Here is a 14,379-nt window from a genome sequence, read left to right on the forward strand (position 1 = left end):
CTTATTTGACATGTGCAAATCGTCCTTTACATGCCTGTCTCTAATTTACTTCCATAAGCAAAGGCGTCACTATATCCTATCAGGTCGAGAGTTACACTTCCAACCACGTATCACTAGGGGGAACTAAATAGTTATGGATCAAAGGCAGGGTCCTTGGGAATAAACATGACTGTATCACAGTAAAGCTGTTTTGTTGTATGTCCGAATTAGTTACGTGCAAATGTCACACACGGAACCCTCTAGGCCTAGGTAAATAATATTATATTGATAGCACAGTGAGAAAATATGAGAAAATGAACCATAAGTCCTTTGCGCTACACTGTAACTTTCTCTGCTTATACCTGATTGGGTTGGACAATGAGGCAAATTCACCCCCATCCCTCCCCCTACAGCGACAAACACACTATCGGCTACATCTGTCAGCAAGTGCCGCAGTTCTTCAGTCTATCATCTGACTGAACGCGTGCCCAAGCAGACAGCAGCAGCTTGTGGCGCGAGCCCGAAGAATATGCGATGCATGGAGTGGTGTCCGGCGCGGGAGGAGGACAGTCGGCTTGGATCCGTTTTGGTTTTTCAAGGACACATCATTTGCATGTTTTAGTGAGCTTCTGTCATAGTGTCACATCACAACAACGATGTGAAGCCCGGGACTACATAAAAGTTGGCCAACGAGGACTGATGTGTCACTAAATGCTGGAATGCGTATTTATTCGACTGATCTATGGACTGTGATGTATCTTTTTTGTTATCACTATTAATTCACCTACGTGCAGGATCATCTCATGACGAGCAAGTGAATATTATTGCATCTCTTGGATAGTGGTGCCAAGCCTGCGTAAAGCCTATTTGGTTCAGCGCAAATCGCTCATTATGTCTGCGATACGCAGGAAATTTGGCGAGGACTACGAGGTAGTGAACACCAAACGGGACATGACTGTCTCTGCACCCGTGAAGAGAAAGCGCCAGCGGTTTGTGGAGAAGAACGGCCGCTGTAACGTCCAGCATGGTAACCTTGGCGGGGAGACAAGTCGATATATCTCCGATCTTTTCACCACGCTAGTCGACCTGAAATGGCGGTGGAACCTACTCATATTTATATTAACCTACACGGTAGCCTGGCTGGTTATGGCATCTATGTGGTGGATAATAGCCTACATCCGCGGTGACATCAAACCACAAGGCCACGACTCGTCATACACCCCGTGCGTCGCGAACGTCTACAACTTTCCGTCCGCTTTCTTGTTCTTCATTGAAACAGAGGCTACTATCGGCTATGGTTACCGCTACATCACAGAAAAGTGTCCGGAAGGCATTATTCTTTTTCTCTTCCAGTCTCTCCTGGGTTCTATAGTGGACGCATTTCTTATCGGCTGCATGTTTATCAAGATGTCCCAGCCAAAGAAGCGCGCGGAGACTCTCATGTTTAGCCAGGATGCGGTTATCTCGCAACGGGACGGGAAGTTGTGTCTCATGTTCCGAGTGGGGAACCTGCGGAACAGCCATATGGTATCGGCCCAGATCAGGTGCAAACTTATCAAGGTAAATGTTTTCAAATTTACCAATCGTCTCCGCCATTTTTCTCTCATCCATTTGGGATGTTATGCCAATACTATTGTAAAGTGACTGCTGTGCGTCATAATGTGTGTTGCACAACTCAAAACGTATAGCAGATTTTAGGTCAGTTAATAAGGTCCTATTTAGTCAATTCAAGGGATGAATTGTGTTTTGGCCATTGTTTTCTATGAGGGCTTTTCAGTCATTTAAATTAATTTATCCTCCAGTATCGACTAAATTCCCTGTGGGCCACTAAATTATATGTCCTGGCAGGTTACAATTACTGCCTTAGGCTGCAATGTGTGTTTTGGAATCAAAGTGGAATTAGTTCGAAATTGAACTAATAAAATCGATATAACTCTCCCTCTCTCTCTCTCTCTCTCTGTGTGTGTAGTGGTCTGAGTGTGTGATTGTGCATATGTGAACTGCAGTAGCAGTGAATGGGGAAAATCACTGGGGAAGCCAAGCCAGAAAAAAAAAACATATTACAACCTATTCGTTGTGATAATGGCGTTGTTTGCTCTAAAACCTGATAGTTCATATGCCTTGCGACCGTGATATATAGGCCTAAGGCAGATACAATAGAATAAATTGAACCACACCTTGGTTTCATCACAAAACCGGAGAGCAACCTTTGTCCGGCGAAGTCTACAAAGCAGGGGCGAAAATCAGATATCAACTTTGGAGGGGAGAATTACATTACATTTTCTCAAGAGAAATTCCTCAGGGGGACACCAAAAGTAGTGCTGTAACACAGCCTACGTTGTAATATGTTAAATGTATGTTGAGGAACCATAATTACTACTACTGGATAATTGATAGGTAGTTAACTGGAAGGGTTGTCCCAACTTGTTCAAATGTTTAAATCGTTATAGTACTACTAATACTAATAGTTATAGCAGTGTTCCTTATCAGTCCAGTATGTACGCAGGTATTTGTATTTACAACCAGCTATACCAAGAAAGTCCAGTAGGTGGCAATGGTACTGTACACTGTGTATGGGTGCAGTTTTCGTAAATACAATGGACATAGTGCGATCTCATCTAAAATAATCTCCATTGAGAACCATCACAAAGTTGGTCTCAGTATTGATTTGACCTTTTTATTTGACTTTTTCTGATACATTTATATAGTCATTAAATATATGCCACTGGCCTGAGTGTATGACAATAGCTTTACAAGAACAAAAAGCTCAAAATAAGTACAGTTTTAAAAGCGAAATAACTACTTCAATGAATAATCCAAATAAATCAACCAAAATATCCTTCAAAAATACTTCTTTATTGTTCAGTCAGTGTCTCAAGTCTTCAAACAACAGCTATGGACAAGTATGTCACACAAAGTGTGCAATTTTAAATAAAATAACATAAAATAAATAATTAGTAAGTGTACTGTCATGTACTAAAAACTGAAAACTACTAAACAAAATATCAAATATCATACTATACACCAGGGGTTCTCAAACAGGGGTTTGTGGACTCCTAGGGGTCCCTAGTGTAATTGCAAGGGGTCCGTGAAATAAAAAAGTGTAATGACCGTATTCAATACCACAAAGATTCCAGTAACTTTACATATAATATAGAGGGGGTGGAGGTCTCTGAGGACCACTCAAAACCTTGCCTGCCTTGCCTCAAAATATGCAGGGGTTCCAGTACCCCAAAAAGGATGAGAACCACTGCTATACATACTTCTGAACAAAAGAACCGTACATATGTTTGCGGGTTTCAATGAATCCAACAAGTCGCAGATTTGGCAGATATTTTCCCTCAAGACTGTCCAGCCTGTCTTTATGTACATTACAGACAACTACGCCGTTCAGTCTTTCTTGGCCCATGCTAAACCGAAGCCAAGTCTTTAACCTGTGGAGTGCACTGAAACTCCTCTCATCCTCACACGAAGACACTGGCACCACAAACAAAATTATGATCAGCACCTCAACTTGGTCAAACAACCCCCGCACCTCCACTGGAAGCCTCCTGAGGACCTCTGCTGCCTCTCCACTGCTGCTACAGGGGTATTTGTTGTGAAAGAGAGGCAACTTCACTGAAAGAGAATCTATGTTCAGCTCAGGGTACTGATCTAGAGACTCATCCAACTCCCCCATGAGAAGCGCTCTTTCCAACTTTTGCAGGATGTTTAGACTGTCCTGTTCAAAACGTTCGCCAAATTGAACCTCCACACCATCCAACACGTCAAAAAATTCTGGATCCACTGCTTTGCCAGCAAATCATCTTGAGTGTGTCTCAATGGATTCCATGGAGTCAATCAATGTCGTTGCTTTCTCATACAGTGCAAGGTAGCTTTCGTCGTTTGTCTTGCCCCTAAGAGATGACCGCACACACTCGACTGCAGCCTGCATACCAGAGACAGTCTGAGTTTTCTTCTGCAGTGAAATGTTTAGGCACTCAAGCTCTCCAAGACCAGCAGAGGCAAGTGTGAGACCCCACATATTCTTGCCTTTACTGAAGTGCTCAAATAAGCCACTGGCAGTTGAAGCTGTCTTGGATGCAGTTTTTGCCATCTCCTCTAGGCTGCTTAGTACCTGCTCATACTGCCCTAGCGCAGATCTAATAGCAGTATTCCGCACAGTCTACCTTGTTGGACATAGGGGTTTCAGGGTGGTCAGATGTGTATCTTTGGACGTGGAAATTGATTCAAACATCCTCTTAAACTTTAGTGACTGGCCATAGAGGACACCGAACTGATGGACCCAAGAAAAGGAATCCTGGATTAGTGGGGAGGCTGAGCAGCCAGCCTGTGTAATCAGATTTACACAGTGTGCTCCACAATGCACATAGAGGGCTAATGGCTGCTGCCTCCTCACAATTTCCTGTGCACCTGTGTATTTTCCTGCCATGTTTGAGGCACCATCGTAACTCTGCTCACCTAAGCCAAACATGGGCAAATTGAGCCTCAACAACACATCAGTTGCCACTTTCGCAATGTCCTTGTCTGTTGTCTCCGCCCATTAAACTCCTTGTGAAGGATAAGGTCATGGTCAACATAACGCAGGCAGACACTCTCCTGTTCAGCACCAGAGACATCTTGTGTACCATCATCAATTACTGAAAATTGTACAATCGGAAGAGACCTAATCTCAGCTGCATTGCCTCGAATGACTGTATTGGCCATGATGTTCAGAATTTCATTCTGCGCTTTGGGGCCTGTGTACATTGTGGTATGCTCTGTTAACTACTTCAGTACAATGGGATCATCCTCTTCTGCCCTAAGTTTCAAAAGCTGGTATAAATTGCCACTGTCATCCGTGTGGCCTCTAAAAGGCTTGTCCTTGTCTAACTACATGCCGCACCGAACAACAAATATTCGTCAAGCAATGCCTTTCGTCCTCCTGCTGTTTACCCCACGCGCTGGATAACTGGGCACTGATTGGATTTAGCTGGTGTGCTGTTACAGTTACAAAAGTGGCGGTGGGTTTGGCAGTTTTGATGTGCTGTGAATATTTCAATGTTTTTTCTCCAGTTCCTAAATCTTACACTAATGAAGGCAGCATCCACTCTTTGGCCAACAGATGGCCGCTTGAAAACCCTTGGCTACAGTGAAAACACAACACTCCTCTTATTGATGGATTATAATGTAGCCAGGGGAAATCGTGAAACCAATTTCTCTTGAAACGTCAACACTCTGTTGGCAAGAGTTTGCGGTTCTATAAATTGTGGGTGTGGCTGATATGGTTTTGTGCCATCACCGAGGTAACTGGAGAATGCTTTGCCACTGTCCCCGATACTGGTCCTGCTGGAAACAAGGTTGACACCTGGTCCTGCCTTAGCGGTGACACTGTCCTCTGAAGTCTCTGTCCCTTGGCTCTTTCCCTTTCACCACCCTCACTGACTCACAATCTGTCCCCTAGAAAATAAATAAGGTGTTTGCTGTACTCCTAACTACCGGTACCCAAAACTACACAATTAATCACAACAGCAATACCATTGCCAGTCACCAGTTTAAGTTGAGAGTGGGGGTATCCATGGCATTTTCCAATTATTATTATTATAAGTCTAAAAAAAGAGAGAACCTTTCAAAATGTTGCCAAACAAAGACTCCCTGTCTCTGCCAGTCTGTCCCTGCCAGTCTGTCTCCAGCTCTGCTGTCTGTGTGCCATCTGTTGCTTGCTCTGCCTAATGACATCATTATGAAACATTCCCATTAGCATTTGACTTCTTTCTTATGAACATTTTATCAACTAGTCTTTGAGATATTAGGCTACTAGGGTGGCAACTTTGCGTTTCGGTGTACTGAATAATGCTCCGATGTCCGTCTCTTTTTATTACTTCAGCCATTTTTCTACCTGGCTGGCCACACACACACACACACACACACACACACACACACACACACACACACACACACACACACACACACACACACACACACACAGTGTGCAGGTTATTTACAGTAGGAGATGGGCTTCTATCATCTATTATCTTCTATCATTCTATAATGGGCTTCGATCTATAAGGTAGCGAGCTAGTCAGCTAGCAAATGTGAAACGGATTGCAGTGACAGGGGTTGACAGCTGTATGAGATCACCATTTACACAACGTATGCTGCAACCTTTTGTAATTTTAATATAGTTCATGTTTTTGTCTTCTATTGGCTGGCTTCCCACAATAGCTGAATTTGCAGAGCTAGCGAGCAGCAGTCTTGTTTCTGGGGTGTTTGCTATAATCTTTGCTATCGTCAGTTTTCTTCAAGATCGGCACACAGGTGCTTCAAAGTCCCCTGGCGACAATTTAGTCGAGTGTAGTTCTGTTCAGTTTGGAGTTCTGTTTATCGCTAACCTTATCACAGGGACTTCGAAGCACTACAGCTGCATGCTGATCTTGGAATAAACTGACGATTGCAAAGATTCCATCTTTGACGACACCACATAAATGAAATAGGAACTAGCTAGCTTGCTAATGTTTGCTTTAGTTTGCTTGCTAGCTCTGCAAATTCAGCTATTGTATTGTGTGAGCCCTGCCAACGTAAAACAAAATCGCTATGGTGCGATTGACTGGATTAACCTCACATTAGTTGTGTGCATTGAGTGCCTTTCAGACGGTAGACACGAACCCTCTGTCACCTTGCCAGCTAAGCAACACTACATTGCATTGCTAACTTCTCTCATTGACTCAAATTCAAATAGCTGCAAACACTGGTTGATGTTACTGTAGATAGCTAGCTAGATAGCTAGCAAACATCAGCTAACCGCTAGCTAACATAAAGAGTGGCCTGTAATTTAATACAGTGGAAATGAAGACAGGTGATGGTTATAGATGTGTTTTATTGTATTGAGTGGTAGAAGTAAAGAACTGTCTAACATATCCTTTGTTTGAACTACTTACTGGAGGTCAGCCACCAATGACAGACTCTGTCAGATTCCCTCACATGCACAGTACCTGCATCATGTGCCACTGCAGAGGGCTGGGGGGTGGGAGGCAGTGGATCAAACCACTGCGAGGCAAAGGGTGGGGGTCGCAATCCTTTGAAACTTAAAAACGCGCTATTAAGTGTCTATAATCAGCACAAGCGCTTTCATTGCATATTATTAATATTATTGAAATTACATAGTTATGTTTACAGTGATATATTGGGGGGGATAAATCATATTTTTCTCTGGATGGGGGGGTCGTGTCCCCCCTGGATTTACGCCTATGCTACAAAGTATATTGCATGTAACAAACAGTTACATGACCTACAGCATGGTCAAGCCAGTGAATGTTTCCGACATTTTCGGACCACTAAACAACTATTGATTTAGACCCATGGGAGAGTTACCACAAGTTGCTAAGAAAACAGGTGCTGCCTCCACTATGCCAGCACCATTTCAACTTCAACATTTCAACATCATCAAATCACCTATGCTTAGTCTAATACAGTGACAACAAAAACTATTTAGTCCAATCAACCTAAACTAAATATGATGTGGCTGTCCATGGTTCTGATTTCTGTGTGTGTGTGTGTGCGGCGCGTTCGTGCAAGTAGAAAAAACATGTTGACACTCACCCTACTTGTAGAGAAACTCCAATGCCATCCTCTTCTCTTTCATGTTGACGAAACTGTCTATCACTCTGTCATACAGTGCACACTTTCATTTTTTGTTGTCCTAGGCTACATGGCTAAAATGCTTGCTCACTAGCCTAACTTCCTTTCATGGGCAATGTTAGGTAGTTAAGTTAGCCTTCTACATCTAGCTACATATTGAACTTCCCCTCTCTCAGGCCAGGGGCACAATGTATGCATTTGTTGGATCAGAATCGCCATTATAATCATTAGCCAGTATGGAGAAATAAGTTGAACCAGAAGTCCAAATCCCTATCTCCGTCCGTTGTTAATTTAGAAAAGGGACAATTTGAGATTTGAACACAACGAGACACACAACAAGTTTCTATCAATGACGTATCAAATCAAGTTTTATTAGTCACATGCGCCGAATACAACCTTACAGTGAAATGTTTACTTACGAGCCCCTAACTAACAATGCAATTTAAAAAATACAGACAAGAATAAGAAATAAAAGTAACAAGTAATTAAAGAGCAGCAGTAAAATAACAATAGCGAGACTATATACAGTGGGGTACCGGTACAGAGTCAATGTGGTTAGTTGAGGTAATATGTACATGAAGGTAGAGTTATTAAAGTGACTATGTGTAGATGACAACAGAGAGTAGCAGTGGAGTAAAAGAGGGGGGGCAATGCAAATGGTCTGGGTAGCCATTTGATTAGATGTTCAGGAGTCTTATGGCTTGGGGGTAGAAGCTGTTTAGAAGCCTCTTGGATTTAGACTTGGCGCTCCGGTACCGCTTGCCGTGTGGTAGCAGAGAGAACAGTCTATGACTAGGGTGGCTGGAGTCTTCAACAATTTTTAGGGCCTTCCTCTGACACCGCCTGGATAGAGGTCCCGGATGGCAGGAAGCTTGGCCCCAGTGATGTACTGGGCCGTTTGCACTACCCTCTGTAGTGCCTTGCGGTCGGAGGCCGAGCAGTTGCCATACCAGGCAGTGATGCAACTAGTCAGGATGCTCTCGATAGTGCAGCTGTAGAACCTTTTGAGGATCTGAGGACCCATGCCAAATCTTTTTAGTCTCCTGAGGGGGAATAGATTTTGTCGTGCCCTATTCACAACTGTCTTGGCATTGCTGTGCTTGGACCATGTTAGTTTGTTAGTGATGTGGACCCCAAGGAATTTGAAGCTCCTAACCTCCTCCAATACAGCCCCATCAATGAGAATGGGGGCGTGACCTGTCCTCTTTTTCCTGTAGTCCACAATCATGTCCTTTGTCTTGATCACATTGAGGGAAAGGTTGTTGTCCTGGCACCACACAGCTAGGTCTCTGACCTCCACCCTATAGGCTGTCTCATCGTTGTCGGTGATCAGGCCTAACCCTGTTGTGTCATTGGCAAACTTAATGATGGTGTTGGAGTTGTGCCTGGCCGTGGAGTCATGAGTGAACAGGGAGTACAGGAGGGGACTGAGCATGCACCCCTGAGGGGCCCCTGTGTTGAGGATCAGCATGGCGGATGTGTTGTTACCTACCCTTACCTCCTGGGGACGGTCCATTAGGCAGTCCAGGATCCAGTTGCAATGGAATTTGTTTAGTCCCAGGGTCCTAACTTATTGATGAAATTTGAGGGCACTATGGTGTTGAATGCTGAGCTGTAGTCAATGAATAGCATTCTTACGTAGGTGTTCCTTTTGTCCAGGTAGGAAAGGGAAGTGTGGAGTGCAATAGAGATTGCATCATCTATGGATCTGTTGGGGCGGTATGCAAATTGGAGTGGGTCTAGGGTTTCTGGGATATTGGTGTTGATGTGAGCCATGACCAGCCTTTCAAAGCACTTCATGGCTACAGACGTGAGTGCAACGGGTTGGTAGTCATTTAGGCAGGTTACCTTAGTGTTCTTGGGCACAGGGGCTATGGTTGTCTAAAATAGGTTGTTATTACAGACTCGGGACAGGGAGAGGTTTGAAAATGTCAGTGAAGACACTTGCCAGTTGGTCAACGCATGCTCGCAGTACACGTCCTGGTAATCTGTCTGGCCCTGCGGCCTTGTGATTGTTGACCTGTTTATAGGTCTTACTCACATCAGTTCGGAGAGCGTGATCACACAGTCTTCTAGAACAGCTGGTGCTCTCATGTATGTTTCAGTGTTATTTGCCTCGAAGCGAGCACAGATGTAGTTTAGCTTGTCTGGTAGACTCATGTCACTGGGCAGCTCTCGGGTGTGCTTCCATTTGTAGTCTGTAATGGTTTGCAGGCCCTGCCACATCCAACGAGCGTCAGAGCCTGTGTAGTACGATTCAACTTAGTCCTGTATTGACGCTTTGCATGTTTGATGGTTCATCGGAGGGCATAGCGGGATTTCTTATAAGCTTCCAGGTTAGAGTCCCTCTCCTTGAAAGCGGCAGCTCTAGCATTTAGCTCAGTGCGGATTTTGCCTGTAATCCATGGCTTCTGGTTGGGGTATGTACGTACGGTCACTGTGGGGACGATGTCATCGGTGCACTTATTGATGAAGCCAATGACTGATGTGGTGTACTCCTCAATGCCATCAGAGGAATCCCGGAACCTATTCCAGTCTGTGCTAGCAAAACAGTCCTGTAGCTTAGCATCTGCTTCATCTGACCACTTTTTTATTGATCGAGTCACTGGTGCTTCCTGCTTTATTTTTTGCTTGTAAGCAGGAATCAGGAGGATATAATTGTGGTCAGATTTGCCAAATGGAGTGTGAGGGAGAGCTTTGTATGCTTCTCTGTGTGTGGAGTAAAGGTGGTCCAGAGTTTTTCTCCTTCTGGTTGCACATTTAACATGCTGATTACATTTTATAAAATGTTTTAAAGTCCCCGGCTGCTAGGAGTGCCGCCTCTGGGTGAGCGTTTTCTTGTTTGCCTATGATAGAATATAGCTCATTGAGTGCGGTCTTAGTGCCAGCCTCAGTCTGGTGGTATGTAAAACAGCTATGAAAAATGCAGATGAAAACTCTCTAGGTAGATAGTGTGGTCTACAGCTTATCATGAGATACTCTACCTCAGGCGAGCAATAGCTCGAGACGTCCTTAGATTTCGTGCACCAGCTGTTGTTTACAACAATACATTGTCCGCCGCCCCTAGTCTTACAAGTTACTAAATCAAATGTATTTATACAGCCCTTCGTACATCAGTTGATATCTCAAAGTGCTGTACAGAAACCCAGCCTAAAATCCCAAACAGTAAGCAATGCAGGTGTAGAACTACTATTCTATCCTGCCGGTACAGCGTATAACCAGCCAGTTGTATTGTTGATAGTGTCATCGTTCAGCCACGACTCTGTGAAGCATAAGATATTACAGTTTTGAATGTCCCATTGGTAGTTTAATCTTCCTCATAGGTCATCTATTTTATTTTCCAAAGATTGCACGTTTGCTAGCAAAATGGAAGGAAGTGGGGGTTTATTCGATCACCTACAAATTTTTAGAAGACAGCCCGCCCGCTGGCCCCTTTTTCTACGCCTTCTCTTCACACAAATCACAGGGATCTGGGCCTGTTCCCAGGAGAGAAGTATATCATTCACGTCGGGCTTGTCAGATTCGTTAAAGGAAAAAAAGGATTCTGCCAGTCCGTGGTGAGTACTTGCAGTCCTGATGTCCAGAAGTTATTTTCAGTTATAAGAGACGGAGCAGCAACATTACGTAGAAAATAAGTTACAAAATAAGTTAAAAACAAGGCAAAGAAACTAACAAAAACACAATTGGTTTGAGACACATAAAACATCAGCCTTCTTCTCCGGCCCCATCTTAAATCATATGCTCGTATGCTTTCCATGCAATGTGATTGGAATGAAGCCAAATGTAAACTGGCTTCCCTTGCCACTTTTTTTTGTGCGCCAGGACCATTCACAGTTGAGCTCACTCAGTTTAGCTCAAGGCTGATTGGCTATTATTATTGTTTTTTTATTATCAAGGGAGTCTAAATGCTTGCAGGCTTTCCTGGCGTTCAATACTAAGGCGGCAACAATGACATACTCTTTTGGACCAGACAGCATCAGATAGATGGCCAACACATACAGAGACAGAGGGGCACTGTTCCACTCGCTCTGAGATACATTCAGCCGCTTGCGAATTTAGTGAAAATTATGAAACACAGAGAGACGAAAGATACATTATTTTATGGGGGTTTTTCTTGGCCAATTTTTGGGGGATGCCTGGCTTCCCTTGACATCCATGAATACACACCACTGGTGAACTATCATATATGTCACTGATCTGCTATGCTGATGGAATCACTTCTCGATGTGTGAATGGCCATTTCATATATTATTATAACACATTTTTTACTTTTACCCCTTTTTCTTCCCAATTTCATGATATCCAATTGGTAGTTACGGTCTTGTCCCATCGCTACAACTCACCTAAGGACTCAGGGGAGGTGAAGGTCGAGAGCCATGTGTCCTCCGAAACACAATCCAGCCAAGCCACACTGCTTCTTGACACACTGCTCACTTAACCCGGAAGCCAGCTGCACCAATGTGTCGGAGGAAACACTGTCCAGCTGGTGACCGAGGCAGCTTGCAGGCGCCCGGCCCGCCACAAGGGGTCGCTAGAGCGCGATGGGACAAGGAAACCCGGCCAGCCAAACCCTCCACTGACTGAGACGACGCTGGGCCAATTGTGCGCCGCCTGATGGGTCTCCCGGTCACGGCCGGCTGTGACACAGACTGGGATCGAACCCTGGTCTGTAGTGTAAACAATCGTGAACCGAGAACGGTCATTTCTGTCAACGATCTGCTGTGTCTGACTCAAAACACACCACATGGGGTCATCAAATAACCCCACTGTTTTCCAGTCAGCAGTATGGTGCTCAATGGGCCATATATCCCACGCCAACCCCCCGTAGTAACTGGCTGGAGATCAGTGGCTACTGGAGATGGATGGTCATTGAGAAATCAGTCATATCGATCAACGGTTAAAACAAACTCATTGTACTCTATTGTATTGATGCCATAATGGAGTAAGAACAGTTTTTCCTGAACCTTTCTTTGGAAAAGGCGTAACTGCCATTGCTCTGGATTGCTGACTGTTGAAAGTAAAACACGACTCCTAAAATGTCATTACCTAATAATGGATCAAAAGGCTACGTCTAGGAGCCTACTTACGCATTTAGAAGAGAATCTGGGATAGAAGTATACAGTATACAAGGAAATGAGGTAACACTCTACTATTGGGGGTACCACCTTTATAAAAATAGTCACGACACAATTGTGTTATGAAGCTTGTTACGAATTATACTGCAACATACATGTACAGTGGGGCAAAAAAGTATTTAGTCAGCTCCCAATTGTGCAAGTTCTCCGACTTAAAAAGATGAGAGAGGCCTGTAATTTTCATCACAGGTACACTTCAACTATGACAGACAAAATTTGAAAAAAAAATCCAGAAAATCACATTGTAGGATTTTTAATGAATTTATTTGCAAATTATGGCGGAAAATAAGTATTTGGTCAATAACAAAAGTTTATCTCAATACTTTGTTATATACCCTTTGTTGGCAATGACAGAGGTCAAATGTTTTCTGTAAGTCTTCACAAGGTTTTCACACACTGTTGCTGGTATTTTGGCCCATTCCTCCATGCAGATCTCCTCTAGAGCAGTGATGTTTTGGGGCTGTTGCTGGGCAACACGGACTTTCAACTCCCTCCAAAGATTTTCTGTGGGGTTGAGATCTGGAGACTGGCTAGGGCACTCCAGGACCTTGAAATGCTTCTTACGAAGCCACTCCTTCGTTGCCCGGGCGTTGTGTTTGGGATCATTGTCATGCTGAAAGACCCAGCCACGTTTCATCTTCAATGCCCTTGCTGATGGAAGGAGGTTTTCACTCAAAATCTCACAATACATGGCCCCATTCATTCTTTCCTTTACACAGATCAGTTGTCCTGGTCCCTTTGCAGAAAAGCAGCCCCAAAGCATGATGTTTCCACCCCCATGCTTCACAGTAGGTATGGTGTTCTTTGGATGCAACTCAGCATTCTTTGTCCTCCAAACACGACGAGTTGAGTTTTTCCAAAAAGTTATATTTTGGTTTCATCTGACATTCTCCCAATCTTCTTCGGGATCATCCAAATGCTCTCTAGCAAACTTCAGATGGGCCTGGACACGTCTGGCACTGCAGGATTTGAGTCCCTGGCGGTGTAGTGTGTTACTGATGGTAGGCTTTGTTACTTTGGTCCCAGCTCTCTGCAGGTCATTCACTAGGTCCCCCCGTGTGGTTCTGGGATTTTTGCTCACTGTTCTTGTGATCTTTTTGACCCCACGGGGTGAGCTCTTGATTGGAGCCCCAGATCGAGGGAGATTATCAGTGGTCTTGTATGTCTTCCATTTCCTAATAATTGCTCCCACAGTTGATTTCTTCAAACCAAGCTGCTTACCTATTGCAGATTCAGTCTTCCGAGCCTGGTGCAGGTCTACAATTTTGTTTCTGGTGTCCTTTGACAGCTCTTTGGTCTTGGCCATAGTGGAGATTGGAGTGTGACTGTTTGAGGTTGTGGACAGGTGTCTTTTATACTGATAACAAGTTCAAACAGGTGCCATTAATACAGGTAACGAATGGAGGACAGAGGAGCCTCTTAAAGAAGAAGTTACAGGTCTGGGAGAGCCAGAAATCTTGCTTGTTTGTAGGTGACCAAATACTTATTTTCCACCATAATTTGCAAATAAATTCATTAAAAATACTACTATGTGATTTTCTGGATTTATTTCCCTCATTTTGTCCATCATAGTTGAAGTGTACCTATGATGAAAATTACAGGCCTCTCTCATCTTTTTAAGTGGGAGAACTTGCACAATTGGTGGCTG

At 44.0% G+C, this 14,379-nt stretch overlaps 1 protein-coding gene across 1 annotated transcript in view; it reads left to right on the forward strand.

Moving 5' to 3' along the window:
- Positions 1–443: 443 nt before the first annotated feature.
- The window catches only part of kcnj19b (potassium inwardly rectifying channel subfamily J member 19b), a 29,037-nt gene continuing 15,101 nt past the window's right edge, over positions 444–14,379 (forward strand). The window contains exon 1 of the mRNA XM_024387062.2: positions 444–1,539. Coding sequence (XP_024242830.1) covers positions 871–1,539 — 669 coding nt within the window. The 5' untranslated portion in view covers positions 444–870. The remainder of the gene's footprint in view (positions 1,540–14,379) is intronic.

Source organism: Oncorhynchus tshawytscha, linkage group LG24 (assembly GCF_018296145.1).
Source record: "Oncorhynchus tshawytscha isolate Ot180627B linkage group LG24, Otsh_v2.0, whole genome shotgun sequence".
Lineage (NCBI taxonomy): Eukaryota > Metazoa > Chordata > Actinopteri > Salmoniformes > Salmonidae > Oncorhynchus > Oncorhynchus tshawytscha.